The 16,952-nt window shown below is 32.5% G+C and overlaps 2 protein-coding genes and 1 pseudogene across 6 annotated transcripts; 1 reads left to right on the top strand and 2 right to left on the bottom strand.

The window, feature by feature from the left end:
* The first annotated feature begins 2,171 nt into the window (after window positions 1-2,171).
* LOC121225242 (40S ribosomal protein S11) lies at window positions 2,172-3,812 on the top strand. The gene is made up of 6 exons (XM_041109467.1): window positions 2,172-2,452; window positions 2,542-2,582; window positions 2,676-2,776; window positions 3,120-3,264; window positions 3,356-3,445; window positions 3,559-3,812. Exons 1-6 carry the CDS (start codon window positions 2,441-2,443, stop codon window positions 3,647-3,649), a joined length of 480 nt encoding a protein of 159 aa, XP_040965401.1. The 5' UTR covers window positions 2,172-2,440; the 3' UTR covers window positions 3,650-3,812.
* LOC107938038 (putative glycerol-3-phosphate transporter 5) lies at window positions 3,584-5,732 on the bottom strand (annotated as a pseudogene).
* Window positions 5,733-7,554: 1,822 nt separating this feature from the next.
* LOC121225240 (ubiquitin-like domain-containing protein CIP73) lies at window positions 7,555-15,840 on the bottom strand. 5 transcript variants are annotated; one of them, XM_041109463.1, is made up of 17 exons: window positions 15,566-15,801; window positions 14,487-14,555; window positions 12,915-13,056; window positions 12,604-12,721; window positions 12,389-12,466; window positions 11,490-11,602; window positions 11,323-11,379; window positions 10,651-10,809; window positions 10,476-10,545; window positions 10,240-10,382; window positions 9,952-10,116; window positions 9,790-9,861; window positions 9,579-9,708; window positions 9,061-9,486; window positions 8,585-8,964; window positions 8,417-8,482; window positions 7,555-7,861 (listed from the first exon to the last, which is right to left on the bottom strand). In XM_041109463.1, exons 3-17 carry the CDS (start codon window positions 13,032-13,034, stop codon window positions 7,853-7,855), a joined length of 2,106 nt encoding a protein of 701 aa, XP_040965397.1. In that variant the 5' UTR covers window positions 13,035-13,056; window positions 14,487-14,555; window positions 15,566-15,801; the 3' UTR covers window positions 7,555-7,852. The 5 variants fall into 5 exon arrangements, with proteins under 5 accessions (XP_040965397.1, XP_040965396.1, XP_040965399.1 ...); XM_041109462.1 differs by lacking the exon at window positions 14,487-14,555 and having other exon boundaries at window positions 15,566-15,840; XM_041109465.1 differs by lacking the exon at window positions 14,487-14,555 and having other exon boundaries at window positions 15,695-15,828.
* Between the last annotated feature and the right edge of the window lie 1,112 nt (window positions 15,841-16,952).

Here is a 16,952-nt window from a genome sequence, read left to right as displayed (position 1 = left end):
ACTAAATCTATAGTTGTACACATAGTATAGGGCTATTAATTAAATTTATCCAAGCGTAGTTAACTATTACTATTTGAGTCAAAACTAAAATATCAAAATTTGAAAAGTATAGGGACTAAAATTAACTAATTCGAAAAGTGTATGAACTAAAATTGATCAAATTAAAATAAAATGACTAAATCCAAAATTTTTGCAAAGTATAAAGACAAATAGCAAATATTAACCATTTTAAAATGTGTGAATTTCCTCGTGATTATAATAGTTGGTTATATAGGGACTAATAGCAAAAATTAACCATTTTAATTACATACGTGTATATATACGGGTTAATTACATTAAACGTTTTCAAACTATGCACCAATTTCTAAATCGAGACTGCTCCAAATGAATGTTAAAATTAATGTATCGTTCCATTCGAATTTTTGCATTAAATGTCAACTTAGATTTTACGTGTTTAGAAAATGTATTAAGTCATACGTGTTTAAAAAGGAACTATGTCAAATCCAAAATATAATGTAACACTAAAACTGATCGGTAGGTTGATAAAAAGATTTGATTGAAACGATACATTAATTTAAGGATTCAATTAGAATGCTTCGAGTTTTAGGGACTAATTTAAAATTTGACCCATTGTTTGAATAAGATTAATGCAATTAACCCTATATATATAGAAAATATAGAGATTTGATGAAGTCAGCTATTTTGAATTAAAAGTTGAAGTAATGATTTCAAAAGGTTTTAATAAACAATGGATGATAATTTGACCCTTTTTTTCCATTGTGTGAAATAAGACAAAATAAAGAAGTTATACCATAACCATTCTAGATAATTTGACCCTTCTTATTTTACTATATTTCCAGATACGTCCATAAATAAAATTACATTAAAATATTTATTAAATCAAAATTAAAAAAGCATCTATTGATATTTAATTTGTTCAATTTAGTACATAATTTTTTTTCTCAAAACATGAAATTAAATTTATTGTTTGACGATTTAAATTTTATTTTTTTAATATGGTGTTACTTAAGTTTGATTTTGATATTCAATTTAGTACATAATTTTTTTTCTCAAAACACGATATTAAATTTATTGCTTACCGATTTAAAATTTATTTTTTTAATATGGTGTTTTGCGCAAAATTTATCTTTTTACTATTAATTAAATGATATTAGCATTACATGTACTTGTCCAAAACAAAATATTAAATTTTGTCTAAATCTTTCCATATTTAAAAATTAATAAAATAACTCAAATTTGTTTAAACTCATTCTTAATTTCTAAAGTTTACAAGAAAATGTAATTTTTATAAAAAAAATTAACAAAAATTTATCTATTATTGAGTGTTTAAACATAGACTTAATATATATATTTTTAACATATGTACTGTAACATTGTATAAGTAATTATAAAAAAGGAAAAGCTAAGCACTCACGTTGCATAATTTGGTTATTTTGATCATTCTCGTTAAAATCACAAACGACAAGTTAACGTAACAGTTAAAAAATCAGTATAATAAAAAATTAATATAAATTTTAAATTTATTATTATACGTTTTGACAAAATTTACTTATTTTTATATATATATTTATGTGTATATATATATTTTTAAATTTTTTAGAATTAGGATTAAATTAGTAACATTTGTAAATTTTGAAGGTTAACTTTTATGAACTTAATAGAGAAGTTAAGAAATGACTAGTGCCGTGTACATGTCAAATTTGAACTTTGAATATTAGAGCAAACACTTAACTCATTTTTTAAACTGGCCTTACTTTTTCTCAAACCATATTATAAATTTAATATTTTATTCAAACCGTCTAAAATATCATACAAATTACCAATTGAGCCTTAGCTCGATTGGTATGGGTATTGTTGTCAATGTATGAAGACGTGAGTTTAAGTACGCTAAAGCGCATTTCTCCTATTTATAGGTTGGATGATCAAAACCTATAATGATATTATTTTATAAAAAATTAAAAAATTCAAGACTTAAAACCTGCTAAAACGATTACTAAATATGTTACTCTTCTCTAAAAATCCCTTTCTCCCATCCTCTAGTGTTTCAATGCAAATCCTACTTGACGTAATCAACGACGGATTTGTATTTCCTTTTAAAAAATATTGATTTAAAAAGATGCATGAGACGCCACTATAAAGGAATCTTCAAATAGATACCACCAATTTTTAAGTAAATTTGGGAATTCAGATAATTCAAAAAATAAATATATCTTACATGATGTGATTCTTATTCCTATCCTTTCCTATTGTGGGTTTAGTTTTGGACCTAATATTTTGAAGGCCCAATTCTATAAGCTGATCCCACATAAAAGCCGAGCTATGAGGTATTAGCTAGGGTTTCTCGTACCAAAAACTCTCTCATTTTATCACTGCCGCTTTGCCAGCAGCCGCGCCACACTCGAGAGAGAGCTCGTCAACCATGGCCGAACAGGTTCGTTCTCAGATCCATTCTCTCCACGCTCTTACTCTCTTCTATTCGCTTCTCATTTTCTGGGTTTTTTTCTCTCTTCTTTTTTGCAGACTGAGAAAGCCTTTTTGAAGCAACCAAAAGTGTTTTTAAGGTAATCTCAAAACTGAAATACATGAATGATTTTCATCTTTTTTTTAGCATTTTTCTGATTTGGGTTTTATTGATTGTATATCGTTTTTTTCAGCTCAAAGAAATCTTCAAAAGGGAAGAGACCTGGAAAGGGAGGGAACCGCTTCTGGAAGAGCATTGGTTTGGGCTTCAAGACTCCTCGTGAAGCTATTGAAGGTTCGTTTTTTTGTATGTCTATTTATGTATGTATTTAGATATTGTGGAACTATGGATGTTCAGTTTGTGTAAAAGAAATTTATTGTTTTTTTCTTGCATTAAGTGGCTTAAGCTTAGTAAAGATTGCTTTAAGGTCATGCTAGTTAATACTTCTTGTAATGGATCCTCTATAATTTGCAAGTAAAGAACAGGTGCTTTACTTGATTGACACCAAGAATCTGAAATTGGGAGGGAATATATTGTATATAATATGTTTCTATGCTTTTAGAATTCAGTTGATATCCAAATTATGGCATTGTTGGTTATCTTTTGGTGATGATTTTTGTATATTTGTTTAATAAAGGAACCTACATTGACAAGAAATGCCCGTTTGCCGGCACTGTTTCGATCAGGGGTCGTATCTTAGCTGGTACTTGCCATAGTGCTAAGATGATTAGGACAATCATTGTTCGACGGAATTACCTTCATTATATCAAGAAATACCAAAGGCATGATGCAGCTCCATTTTCCTGTACTTTCTTAAGTGAATTGTAGTTTTTAAAATCTCTTTTGAAGAAATTTCTTCTTTTTTTTCCCCAGGTATGAGAAGAGGCATTCGAACATACCTGCACATATTTCTCCATGCTTCCGTGTGAAGGAAGGGGATCATGTCATTATTGGGCAATGCAGGTTAAATTTCTAAACAGAGATTATATTATCTGTTTTTGAATCTAATCTTTTACTGTTAGGTGTAGCCATTTTTTGGCTGTTTGTAATTTTTGTGTATTGTTTTCTAATTACAGGCCATTGTCAAAAACCGTGAGGTTCAATGTTTTGAAAGTGATTCCCGCCGGATCTTCCGGCGGTGGGAAGAAAGCCTTCACTGGAATGTAAGCTGCGAGTGTTATTCTGTGTTTTTGTCTGGGGTCGTAGGAGCCTATGTTTCACTGTTAGATTTCTTTTGTTATTGTTTTTCTTTCCATTTACTTTTTATGTTTGGATGCTGACATCTGGAATTTTGAAGATATCACTTGAATATGCTTGAATTTTTGCATTACTAGATATTCCCATTTTCAGATAATAAATCTATTATTTAATTATGATATTATGGATGAAATATCTGGTTTCTTTAAGCCAAGTCATCACAGTTATCTGCTTTGAAAGCTATAATGGCAGTGATTTGAAGCAGCTACTATTTGCAGTTCATAAGGTTTCTTGCTTGCAATATACATGAATACATGACATGCAATGCATCTTTCACCTAATGGCTGGCTACTTTTTGCATGTTTACTTTCTCTCCCTTTCCTTATACTTGGGTTTAAGGTTCAGGGTTCAATCTTTCTTAAATAGGACTAAGATGTATACATTGCAGGCTAAACTACTTGATGCATCTAGCTCTAGCATTGGATACCAACAACGTTAGGAAATGATAGTTTTTGTATTAAATAATTTATTCTACATGAATAAAAGAATTGAAGATTTTGTATATATACACTTTTACCTTGAGAAGCTTCATCAATTACTCACACTGCTGCAACGCCCTTTTCTCTCATTTACCATCCTCTCGACCTTGGTTTTCGCAACATGGATCAAGAACAAACTAGCTAAGAATATAACAAGAAGGAGCACACTGTTCCACCCCCTTGTGGATATATACCCGGCCAAAAGGGGTCCAAGAGCTCTACCAATAGAGCCCGTGCCATCTATGATCGCAGTCACTGTGGCTAATGTACGAGAGTTTCCTTTGATCATGTCTTGGGTACCGAGATTGGCAGCAACGGCTGTTATAATTAGAAAGGACTGTTCACTAGCAACCAGGAGAGGAACATCAACGTGATGTTTCTAACTACAGATGCACTTCCGTAAACCTGGTACAAGACGAGTTCAGGAATCGAAAGTAACCAAAGTAACGAGCACGAGCTTTGATGATATCTGAATAGAAACCAGCCATGACCCAGTGAAGAGTCCTCCGATGTCGGATATTGTGGAGATGATACCAGCAGTTTTTCGGGACAAATGAATTCCACCAACAGCTACATGTCCAACAAGGATTTGCAATTTAATCAATAAATATATCATTTTAGCTAATTATTCAAGCATCTAAAACATACTCGGCCATGTAATTACATCAAGTGATAAACAAGTACCTGTCTGCTTTACGTAGAATGGCAACCTAATGTATAAGCCACCGGCTTGGAGAAAAAGAGACATAAAGCAAATGGTACTACACCTGGTAACCTCCGAGCCTCCAAGAACCTGATGGCAGTCGAAGGACCTGGAACAACCGAAACCTGAGACTCGAGCAGCCTTGCTTCCTCAGATTCTGCATTCATCTCAATCTCTGTTCGAGGAATGACCCAAACCATTAGGATCCACAACTAGGAAGCCAAAACCAAAACCCCAACCACAAGTTCCAGGCACCAAAAAGCACCAACCCCAATCAAAGTCCAACAGAGCCAATAATGTTCCCAACAGATGTATGTATGTGAGGCCAAAACCTCCATAATCAACCCTCTCTTCTCTTTCCCGAACCAATTCCCCGCAATAGCAACCACACAAGGCAAACCTATAGATTGAAAAGCCCCGGAAATAACTTGAACACAGATTAAATAATCTAATCAATGAACATCGAACCAATAGGCTGACCCGAAAAGCATGGTGAAAGGGCCACTACCATCATTCCAAACACTAGGAAAAGCCTTAAATCGATCCTATCACCTACATGTCCTGCAAAATACACCCTTATGGCATAAGATGATAGAAATGAAAGATCAAGTTCGTCGAGCCGGTGGGGTCCTTCCGGTCCATTGAACGAAGCCCATCCAACATCGATCGAGCTTGAATTTGATGGAATTGTGGGTTCCAACATAATTGAATTCGAGCTTGATTGTTGGTGACGCATTTTTATTGGACATTATATTGAAATGAACCATAATTGATAATATAAGTACGAACATGAAAAAAAAAATCAAATTGAGAATTGGAGTATAATTTAAGGGTCCATTTATAAATAAAACCTTTTTAAAAAAATTATTTGTACTCCAAGTAGAGATTCTAGAGATAAAATTTGTACATAGTAAATAAATATAGATTTTTTTTAACAAAATAACAAATAGATTTGATTTTCTCAAATATAAATACTGAAAGATAATATTTACTATCTTCGAATCAACAATCATGCTAAAAATTAGAATGGATATTTGTAAAATAAAATTTTTGACTCCAAACATTATTTTGTAAATGTAAAATATTATCTAATTATACGATTATTATAAATCTTGTAAAGTATTTATGAAAAACCACCCAATTAAATTGGTGTAATTGATCGTAAGTTTATGTGCTAACATCAGTAATTTAATACATACTTTAGTAATTAAAACTCCGTAATTATATTCCAATTAAAAGAATTGCACGAGTAATTAACAACCATAACTTTTAATTTGTAAATTTATTTTTATAAAAAGGTTTAATGCTGAATTTGAATCTCCAACTATGCCTATTTTCTTATTTTGGTACCTAGAACTTTTTTTATCCCCGGTTCAGTCCATTTTTTTGTAACGGTGTTAAAAGAAACCTCCAGTTGCCACGTGACGCTAATGAAAATATGCCACAAGTACCTTTTGACCAATCACAATGTGTCATGTGACACTTAGGTTTATTTAAAAGAAAAACATTGACCCACTAGTTGACAAGATGTTGACCAACGTCAACCGGCTTTAACTGTCCACATGGCACTATTAGAACACGCCATGTCACCCTTCTTTTTTTGTTTTTTTAATATTATATAGAGATATTGTTTATAAATATAAAATATATAAAAAATTCAAAAAATTTTAATTTTCTTTCTAAAATATAAATATAAATATAAAAAATAAAAAATTGTATAAAAATTGAAAATTTTATTAAAATTTTCAAAAAAGTATTTAACTTTTAAAAGATTGCAAATTTTTTTTTTCAAAAATACATATTCTAGAAAAAATGTCATTAATTTTGTTTTTTCAAAAACTCTAAATTCTAAAAATTAAAATCAATATAACTATTTTTTCAAAATAGACAAAGTTCATAAAAAGAAAAAATATAAAAAGTTTCGAACTTTTAGAAATTTAGATATATATTTTTTGAATTTGTAGAATTTAGAGTTTTTGAAAAAAAATAAAATTCATAAACAAATTTCAAATTTTATATAATATTTGATTTTTTAAAATTTATATTTATATATTTTATATTTTTTAAACAATTAATTATTATAATATTAAAAAGCAAAAAAGATTAGGTGACGTGTTCTAAAAGCACCATGTGGACAATCAATAATCAATCAATGCCGGTCGACAACCGATAGAAGATCAATGTTTTATTTTAAATAAAACTACATACCAAGTGACATAACGTTGAAAGATGACACACAGCACATTCTTATTCCCACTACTCCAATAGTTTATGTACCATACCAAAATAGGATAAGAAGCATAGTTCAAAGGCCAAATTAAGCATTATTAGACAAACCTATTTATGAAATTATAATTTCTGATAACTACAAGCTGGTGTTAAGTAATTACACTTTCTTATAAAATGGCTAAACACACTTATAATGTTGTGCAAGACAAATTATCCAATTACACAAATTATTACAATTTTTATAATGTTTAAGGAAAGGCCATATTTTGGGGTTTTCACTACAACAGCCAAGAAATTTGCTTCATGGTTACATATGGTGATGTACAATGGTTAAAATCAAGAATCTCCCCATACCAACCAATGCCTGCCTTTTTCACAATTTCTACCTTTAATGACCTTAGATGTGAAACTGAAATAAAGATATACTACTAGAATGAAATTTCGGATGTACAAAAATAAGAGTATGTAATCGGAACTCGAAAGCCATTGATGCTTAAATGAAGCTTTAGAAGGTAAAATCCAATTCAAATTCCCTATGGCAATTATGAAAATGTCACTTCTCATCAGTAAAAGAAGAACCAAAAAAAGGAAGGATATACCACATTCAACATAAAAGTCATGCCGCTGTCCACAAGCACTCAAATTCGCAATCACGAACTCCACAACCATGAGAAAATTCATTAAACTGCACCCTTTGATATGTTACTCAGTCTGCAACAAGAAACCATTTATTGGTGTGTGATCAAGAAGCACTAAACATCTGGTATTGCAATGAAATAGGTTTGGAGACTCATCATTACATTGAACATGCAAGTCCAACTCGACATCCTATGTTTTACACCAAATTGTTTAGTACCATAATTTTAGACTAAGATCACATCTTATGTACACAATTTCAGTACATACTTTGACTACTCAAATGATCAAACTCGACAAATACACTTTAAATATCGAAGTAAATGTGTCACCATGCTGTTTCAAATCAGTAACAGATTGAAACCCCACGTTAACGAAGCCATCTAATGTATTAACATGCAACTACGTATATAAATTCAGGGATGACGATCTCCAATGTTAACAATAAAAAAGTGGACGAATTCATGTTGAAGCAATACACACTATAGAAACAATCAAGAGAACATTGTTCATCAAGTTACTAGAGGGGCTAATCTAAAAGGTTTTGTCAAACATTTAAGTGAGACATAGGAAAGAGTTAACATGGAATATGATAAAAGGCAAAAGAAGAAATAGATTCAGAACCAGTACCTTCTGACGTTTTGAGTTCAATGGGTTTGGTTCAGAGTCGCTAGGTCTAGCCCTAGAGTTCTCAACCTGCAAACAAAGCAGTGTTTAGCATCGTTATCCATTGATCTTAACATTAAAATTTATCCCAATTACTACACTTTCCCTTCATCTATATTTGATCCCAATTACCTGGGAAGAAGTATTTCCTCCTGTAGTAGGCACAGGACTTTGTTGTGATCCTGCATGCTGAGATATGTATGGCATGATCTGATGAAGCAAATTAGATAAAAACAACCCTTCATCAGTAATACTTGGCTCAGCTGCTGAACCACTTCTGGATGTTCCTGCTTGCACCGGTACAGAACCAGCAGCTGTTCCTTGTAAACTGGATTCTTCTACACGGAATTCACCACTTGGGAAAAATGCCCTTAGAAACTGAAGAATGCTACTGGGGATTTGCCTCTCGGAGTCTTGGTTGTTTTGAGTCCTTCCAACTGATGAATAGCTGATATCGACACTGCGTGTATTTGATCGCTCCTGTTGTCTTGAATTAGCATTTGGTAATGAACCTACAACAAGAAGAAGCATTTAATAGTCAGCTCCATTCAATAATCAGTCACCCTCCAGTATCTTTAGTATGTTTAAGTGCAGGATTCACATATTACCATCTCTTGTAGACTCGTCCAAACTTTGGTGTTGTGCTGCAGATTCAGGAACAGGGGGTTGCTCAGATTGACCACCAGTGGACAGATGTTCAGCAGATGGTTGAGATCCTCGTTCACCATTCAAATGTCCAGGAGTGATGTGCTGGAACCTTCCAACCAATGGGTAATAAAATCCCATGGTATTACCGGAAGAATCTGAAGGTACATGACCCAAAGGAGCAGGTACAGCTGCAACCATAGTCCTAATAGGCACTACCCTAACTCCTGATTCTCCAGCAAAAGATGGAGCATCTGAAACCCTTGAAGTTGTTTGAGTGCTATGGTTCTCATTACCAGAACCCACCGACGGGTTCCTTTGGTCTGATTGTTGTGTGGTGGTATCATTTTGTTCATGTCGAATTATATTGGGTGTTGCTGTCGTTGAACCTTTAGAGTAAATACACTTCAGTCTTTGGCCAAGAAAGTACTATATATATATTAAAAAACATAAATACCAAAAATAGCCAGGTATACCATACCTCTTCGTATTTGTATACCAATACGTCTAGGATAAAGTGCTGCCCCAAGTCCATTAACCAAACCAGATCCAGGCTGTACAGTTCCCATGGGAATGGTGCCTAAGCTAGTTCCTGGTTGAAAAGGCAGAGCCTAAACAGATACCGATAATCAGCTTAAATTAAAATAATTTACATCGAATAAGAATGTTTGGCTAAGCTGTTGAAACATTGCCTGAACCATGAGAGGGTTTGGACCAGAAGGGGATATGAAAACTGCAGGTCCAGCATTAACAACAGCTTCAGACTGCAAAAAGAAAAAAGTTACAGCAACAATAGAGCACAAATGGTGTCAAAAAGAGTTAAATGTTGTGAATTTAGAATGAAATTATCTTACAGGTGTTTGACCTAAGCGTAGCGTCATGGTTGTACGACCAAGCTCAAGTAAAAGTGAGCCTAGGTTATGTAGCAGAACTCCAATTCTCCATGCATTCGACTGAGCGATCATTCGTGCTGAGGTGTCGGTCACATTCATTTGATCCTCTAGTTGCCTTGCAAGTTGCTGACAATAGGCAAAACAAAACAAAAAAAAGAGAACTCAAGGCGATGACTGTAATAGTCCCTTCCAGGCTGACTGTTTACACAGGTAAATTTTAGGAAAGACAGTGAAAAAAGGTGGACAGACTTGTAGACATTCTCCAGCTTGATCAATGAGCATTTGCCTGGTAGATTGTAACACTTCAGCCAAAGATGCAGGTGTTGGAAGACCTTCCCGTATAGTTCCTGAATTTGATGCAGGAATAGAATCTCTATCTCCACTCCTCCTCGCTGGCAGTCAAATGCAATGCAATCATCAATGAACCAGTATTCTTTCAAGCAACAGACAGATAATATAATTACATTTTTTCAAGGAAAACTAACCAATGCCATCAAATTCATGCTTCATATGGCTAAGATATTGAGACAAAGTAGCCAAAGAATCAGGAATTACCTACAAAAATAGGTTTGCCATAAAATACATTTCATATAACAAATCCACTAGGCACATACAAAGAAACAAATAAATTGTTACGAATGTAAGGAATTCCAAACTGACAGGAGGTTGCATAGGCCCCAAGGAAACTGCTGCTGGAAGGCCAAAAGCAGTGTGTTCTCTATCGGATTGATTCCTCATGCTAGTTTGTTCAGTTTGACCCAGTGATGATTCTGGTATGCCACTACCAGATGTTCTTTCATGCCTTTGTGAACCCTGTTCCTATGGTATCCAAAAACCCCGAAGAAGTAAGTTCATATCAATTTAGGCACACATAAAGATGAACACTTGTCAACATTCATCCTGTTAAGCCATGGCCCTAAAAGGACCTTTGAAAACAAAAGCACAACAAACGAAGAACCAGACAAAACTCGCACACGATGGGACAAAGACCCACACATCGCAATGGTACATGGTGCGACACGAACTTGGGTACTCAAGGACCCAGGGCCTCTGCCTTAACCAACAAGCAAAGACCTCATTTGTTAGTGGATCACTTTTTCGAGTTGTTTATTTCATGCTAATGCAGCTGAAGACATTTTAATCGGTAGAATTTCAAAGTTGTTCCCTACACTTTTGGGATTAGTTTCTTTAGTTTCCTTGCTTGAAGTAAAAGATTAGGAAGGTTTTCCTAGAACCTCTCTTGTTTCATGTTTTCTTTTATTTCAGGATTTGATTTGATTGTACCTCAATTTGACGGGTTTAATTAGTTTCTCTTGTTTTATTAAGACTTACCCAGACATCGCTTGCCATATTTGCAAATCCGAACATGCCCAGAACAGCAGAGACAATCTGCTTAGAAGGAAAGAACAAAATTAAAACTAAAAACTCATTGTAAAACCATATATACTTTCCCTCTACACAAGAAATGTTCTTCATTTCACATCCAGTTAAAAGCTTACCCGACCAATTTCAGGAGGAACTCCATCTCCTTGTTCAGGCATATTAGAAGTTTCTATCACAAAATTTGGGACATGATTACCATGATTGCGGCTTGTACCTGATCCCGGATCATCTGCAGCAAATAGTGCTAAATGTTACTAACTAAATCTTAACTAGCTTTTTCCTCCCATGTTAGTGACATAAGCAATGCACAATAAATTAATATTAAAAACATATATTAACAAAAGGTGTACATATTACGAACCGATCACAGTTTATACTGGAGAAAAGGAGAGAGGCATACAAGACAAATGCTAATGAAAGAAATTCTTTGTTGAACACATTCTTGTTGCAAATGTAATGACGCATTCTCCCACTATATTTGATTTACAAATGGACTTTATGGTTAATATTATTGAAAAAAATCTTATTCCAATGGCCAAAAGCTGTTAATTGTCGAATATAGTATTGCAAATTTTTCATTATTTAATGATCTACCATGTATATATATAAGAACAAAAAGTGTGGCGTAGAATTCTTTGTTTTTAAGTGAAAATAAGAGGTTGATATAGCATCTCCGTGCCTTCAGGTTTCAAAAAGCAGCAAAGAAAATGATAATATTATTATGATTCTACTTGTTTGATATTTGTCATAACTTTCAATATTATCATTCGTAAGTATCAGTACCCTTAGAGAAGCAATATTTGGAGTGATGGTAAGGCATTGCCTTTTGGCTGAATACTTCATACATGTCAATAAAAATAGCTAGCAAAGGACGAAAGGCCTTTGCTTTAAATAAAACTGGATAAAGTTCATGCATTTTTTTGGGGGGGGGGTAAAAGCCATGAGCTCATGCAATGTTTGAACCAAAAAGGAACAAATTAAAAATGACAATACTAGATCCTCAAGTTAGCAAAACCTGAATGATTAAGTGCGCCGTCAGATGGTGGAACTGGCTGCCTGACCACCATGTGCAAGGTGTGACCATCCTCGACATCTACCTCCAATTAAGAAACTCAGCTCAAATTCTAAATGTGAATAGATAATGATAGAATGGAACAACTTCTTACCTAACAAAATCAATAAAATCTAATAGTTCACAAATAAATACAAATATTAAGAAAAAAAGGATACGGTACGCAGAAAGCAGTTGGTCATCTTTTAGAACTTTTCCCCGACAGATTAATCGCTGTTGCTCTGATAACACACCAGTTACAGAAGCAATCTGTTCTTTTAGTGCAGGCACTGGCATCTGTTAGAAATTCAGAGAAAAGAAACAACAGTGAAGCAAGAATATTAGACAATTCATCACACGACATCAAGAACAAATACAGTGGTATAAGCATTAACCAAGTGTAAATGGTGAACTGAGCCATGGCACAAATAATACAAACACCCGATCAGAACTTGAGTTGGATAATAACAACAGAGTGACAGTAATTTACCTGTTTATCCACTCTCATAGTATAAGTCTCGGCCAATGTTTTTATTTTTATTTCTATTGTAGTCTCGGAACCTTCAGTTTCGGTATGTATTGGAATTTTATCATCACCAGTCCCGCCCATTTTCCTCTATCCTGACAGACACCTGTAATACAAAAACACTATGAAACTTTTTATAATAGGCAAAAGTAATTATTCTATTTTGTAAGACTAAGTTTCATCATTACTATGCAAGTATTCACTAGAAATAACATAAACAAAACAGATAGCCAATCCTGCTTCACTAAACGAAAGCACCAAACTTTTGAATTCTCTTCGCCATTAGAAAAAAAAAAAAGCATAATTAAGGAATCATCAAAACCGAAGAATGTAGCCATCAACGAAAATTTCCATCTCTTTTTTATTTCTTCTACATCCCCTCCTCACCTCCAAAGGACAAAGGGTTTTCAGTGCACGAACGTTAAGGTTTGTTAGGATTGTAATAAAGGAAGGAGCATAGGGGAATGGTATCCGCTCCCTCGTTAGAGAGACATTTTAATGGAACATAATGGATTCTTCAATAACAGTTCCATTTTGTACAAACAAATTAGCAATCTAATATAAACACTATTAAGAACATGTAAGCAATCTTTTTATTTTCTACTCATTAGCCAAACTAACAGCTCTTACACATGAAATGTACAAACAAGAGGGCTACTGTTATGAAAATTTTGATGTTATTTGTCATGGAATGCAAACTTAGATACAATGCAATCTGCCCAGGTGCATAAAAAAGGCAATATAATTAATTTTATGATCCGTTTTGTTCCCATTACCATAAAGAGCAAGCAATAACTTAAAGAGATGAATAATGCATCATTCGAAAATGAGAAAACATCTAAAGCTCAATATTGCCCTAGGCACAAGGCACACTATAGGCAAAATGAGCACTCACCTGAGTGAAGGCGCAATATGTATATGTTTTTCATATGCATCTGTGTAAATATATGAAATAAGGTTTTATATATGCTTATAGCAATAAACTCTAAAAGATTGAACCAGTTTATCTACTAAGCAATCAAAATTTTATTTCTTTTTTATTGGCCAATACACATTATTTCCTCATAATCTCATGTCTGTTGTCGCACACTTAACGTAGAGAAGTATATTATCCTCTTACTAGTAAAGGTACAACTAATGGAAGAGGTCTAAAAAAATAAATATAACTTTAATAATGAGAGCTTTTCTTGTGCCTATCACCTTAAAAAAACCACCAATTAAAATATAAAAGAAATTGCGAGAGAGAATCTGCAAATGTTTCTAAAGAGCAGTCTTAATCAGATCATACCAAAGGAACTTAAGTGGACCAAGAACCGAAGATTAATCAAGTTGACGGCTAGAATGAGGAAAGGTTATATTTAATAAGACAGGAAACTCTGCATAATACATACCGGTCTACCATAAATATGTTAAAAATAAAGCATCCCAAAGAAATTGAAAACTAAACCACCTATAAGAAGGAAAACATGAAACTTCATAGCCGTTGTCGTTAGTGCTAAAACCAGAAACAAACAAACTTATTACAAAAATACTGACCAAGTGGAATGCTTGGGTATAGTTGCCAATATCCGATACAATCAGTTCCAGCTCTAATCTCTCTCACCTCTTTACAAGTGTCTAAGATTCAGTATCTTGAGATCGATTTGACGTCATTTCAATCATTAATAAAGCAGTTCACATTCACAATAGCATACAAACATGAAAAGAATTTTGAACTCCTTACAGAAAACAACCATGAACAGTTAGAAATACTCTTTGTCTCGCCAAACACTAACAAACACGTTCACATCCCACTATAATGTTCCTATCCTAAAAATTTAAAAGCACATCTGACAGTAATTATAAACACCTTGAAAGTAATAAGTTCAAACAAGATTTATAAACACACACATAGACACACGTCCAAGCTATTTGTAGCTCATATAACCAAAATCCATTTGCAGATAAAACTAAAGCCCCCCTTTTAACCTGAAAGAGCATTGATACAAAACATAGACCAATGCATTGTTAAAAGCTATGCTGGCTCAGGTTCTTCATTCTTCTTTAAGTACCTATATCTAACACTCGTATCCAACACATGGATATGAAGATATCACCTCCAACAATCTTCCAAATATATTAAAAGGCTTTTAAAAATCTAACCATAGCCATGTCTAATACATACGCTCACACTGAGTTTGAGTAACATAGATTAAAAGTCTTGTGTTCTCACAACCAGATGGCAACAAAAATTAATTCATCTTAATAAGAGAAAGGTGACTAAAACCTTGAATAACAGAGTTTATCCCATCAAAGAGCCAGTTCCAAAATATTATCCCTAAGCTTACATACATGCAACCAAAAAGTTAAATCAAACTACATCAAATTTCCCATTTCCTCATTATCCCAATTTGATCATTCCATAGTCAAGCTTAGGGTTTTATAAAATTCCAAAAGCTAAAACAAAAGGACACGACCTTGTTCGATTCTAACCCTCCAAACCAGACTAAAACCCAAAACTTGAAACAACCCAGATTAGAGACCGTAAACAAAAACCAAAACAATGGATCAAAAAGGATTTTTGATCAAACATGGACCAAGTAACATAATTTGAAGTTACCAAAGGTGAATTATACCTTACAAGGACTGAGGAAGGAGAGAGAGCGTTTTAGGCTCTCGAATGAAAGAGAGAGGCAAAAGAAAACAGAAGGAAGAGAGATACAGTAAAAGCCAAACTGAATAGCGAGAGAGAGAGAGAGAGATACTGTTATTTTCCTTATTTTTCAAGGTTCTTTTGTGCATTTGTCAAGTTGATGTGTAGTGTTATCTGTCTCTCCTCCTTGTCATTGCCCAGTGGCAAATAAGAAATCTCCACTACCCACTGTTCTATATCAGTTTTTTATACCCAACAATTATGGTAGATACATACATATGTAATATATTTATATTCTCTCTGTAATCTATCAGCTATCTATAATATTATATAAAAGCATTGTTTAGAAAAACTGAAGAATATGTTTTATTTTCTATTATATTACTAAAATTACATCTAAAAATAAAAAAAGTTAAAAGTTATATAAAAATTACGAAATTTAAAAATATTTATAATTTAACAGAAGTTGTCAAGGGCAAAGCTAGAAAAGTTGTAGGGGGACGTAAATTGTAATTTGTACATAGTAAAAAAATAATTTTTAAAATATTAAATCAAAATTTCATCATTTGTAGGGGGTTAAAGTATAATTTTAACTTTATTAATTTTAAATGGCCAAAATGTAAATTTTTTTCATTTTAGAGGGGGGACAGGGTAGATTTGCCCTTGAAAGTTATAATAAATACATATTTATAAATTATTAATTAAAATGTTATTCTAATTTATAATAGAGTTATTACTTAAATGAAACTTTAAGCATCAAATATAATAAATTTTTTTATAATTATAAAATTATAATTTTTAATTAAAAACTATTTTTCATAGTATTATTAAAATTAAATTTAAAAATAAAAGGTTGAAGTAAAATAGAAGTTATTATAATTATACATTTAAAAAGATTTATAATTTGATAGAAATTGTGATAATTATAAATTTAAAAATAGTTACAATTTAATAGAGTTATTGCTTTAATGAAACTCTAAGCATAAAATATAGTAAAAAATTGTGGTAATTATAATTTAAATTATAAATTTAAATTAATTTTTTATGTGAAAAAAAAGTTGTACTAATTTTATTGATGTAAAACAGAGCAATTACTTGAATAAAATTTTAAGGATGTCAATTATCACTTAATTAATATAAGCATTAATTATGTTAATTAATTATTATTTTGAAAAATGTTACTTTGTGTTAATTATATAAAGTAAAATTACGAATTGAAAATTTTCTATTGTAATATTTGAATTGATGAGATAATTTATTTTAATTATTTTTAATAATTCAAATAATAATTTCACGATGATTACTGTTACTAAAAATACAATATTTATAAATTTAGTTAAATATTAAACACATAAAATCGCGTGCAATAC

This window comes from Gossypium hirsutum, chromosome D13, assembly GCF_007990345.1.
Source record: "Gossypium hirsutum isolate 1008001.06 chromosome D13, Gossypium_hirsutum_v2.1, whole genome shotgun sequence".
Classification (NCBI taxonomy): Eukaryota; Viridiplantae; Streptophyta; class Magnoliopsida; order Malvales; family Malvaceae; genus Gossypium; species Gossypium hirsutum.
The sequence above is the reverse complement of the archived record's forward strand: the minus strand, read 5'-3'. Positions and strand labels throughout refer to the sequence as shown.